The 1,017-nt window shown below is 52.9% G+C and overlaps 1 protein-coding gene across 1 annotated transcript in view; it reads right to left on the bottom strand.

Moving 5' to 3' along the window:
• Nucleotides 1-1,017, bottom strand: part of EMH_0048900 (uncharacterized protein) — a gene marked incomplete at both ends in the record, with an annotated part of 5,147 nt that overhangs the window by 680 nt on the left and 3,450 nt on the right. The window contains one exon of the mRNA XM_013496459.1: nucleotides 3-879. Within this exon, the coding sequence (XP_013351913.1) occupies nucleotides 3-879 (877 nt within the window). The remainder of the gene's footprint in view (nucleotides 1-2; nucleotides 880-1,017) is intronic.

The raw sequence follows: 1,017 nt of genomic DNA, 5'->3' as shown, positions 1-1,017 counted from the left end.
CTGCTGCTGCTGTGTTGGTGATGGTGGGTGTTTCTGCTGTTGCTGCTGCTGGTCTTGCTGCTGCTGCTGCAGCAGCAGCAGCAGCAGCAGGAGACAAATTTGTTCTGCTGCTGCCGTCCCCTTGGTAGGCGGAGCTGATTTCGCTCTCTCTCTCACCCTTTGCTGCTTCTGCTGCAGCTCTCTGCTGCTGCTGCTGCTGCTGCAGCAGCTGCTGCTGCTGCTTCAGCTGCTGCTGCTGCTGGTGCTGCTGCTGAGAGAGGGGAGCAGCTGCTGCTGGGTGGTGGGGGCAGGTATCCCCTAAAGAACTGATAGCTGCCAGTGCAGCGCCAGTAACCTCACTTTCTGCTGCTGCTGCTGCTGCTGCTGTTGCTGCTGCTGCTGCTGCTGCTGCTGCTTCAGCTAATGGAGGAAGCGTCGTGCTAGGGGGCTTCCCCAGCAGCTGTTGCTGCTGCTGCTCCTGCTGCTGCTGCTGCTGCTGCTGCTCCTTCTGCTGCTCTTGCTGCACTTGAGAAGCAACCTTATCCTCCTGGCTGCTGCTGCTGCTGCTGCTGCTGCTGCTGCTGCTGCTGCTGTTTGTGGGGCTGTTGTTGGTGGTGCTGCTGGGTGTAGTTTCGTCGTTGAGTGTGTGCTGCGACAGTACCTCCGTCATAAGTTGCTGCTGCTGCTGCTGTTGCTGCTGCTGCTGCTGCAGCTGCTGTTGGTGGTGTTTATGTATATCTTTATGCGTGTCTTCGTTTGCTGCTGCAGCAGCAGCAGCAGCAAAACGATTCGGAGAAGCAGCAACTGCTGCTGTGTCTAGCGGGCAACCCAAACCCACATATCTATCGGGGGCTAGTGCTGCAGCAGCAACAGCAAACTGCTGAAATAAAGGAAGGTCCCCTGCATATACAACACAATTTATTTATTTATTTATTTATTTATTTATTTATTTTTTGTTTGTTTCTTTGTTTGTTTGGTTGGTTGGTTGGTTGGTTATTTACTTTATTTATTTATTACAGAAACAAAAAGAAACAGCAG

This window comes from Eimeria mitis, genomic scaffold (assembly GCF_000499745.2).
Source record: "Eimeria mitis Houghton genomic scaffold, Emh_scaff2118, whole genome shotgun sequence".
Taxonomy (NCBI): domain Eukaryota; phylum Apicomplexa; class Conoidasida; order Eucoccidiorida; family Eimeriidae; genus Eimeria; species Eimeria mitis.
The sequence above is the reverse complement of the archived record's forward strand: the minus strand, read 5'-3'. Positions and strand labels throughout refer to the sequence as shown.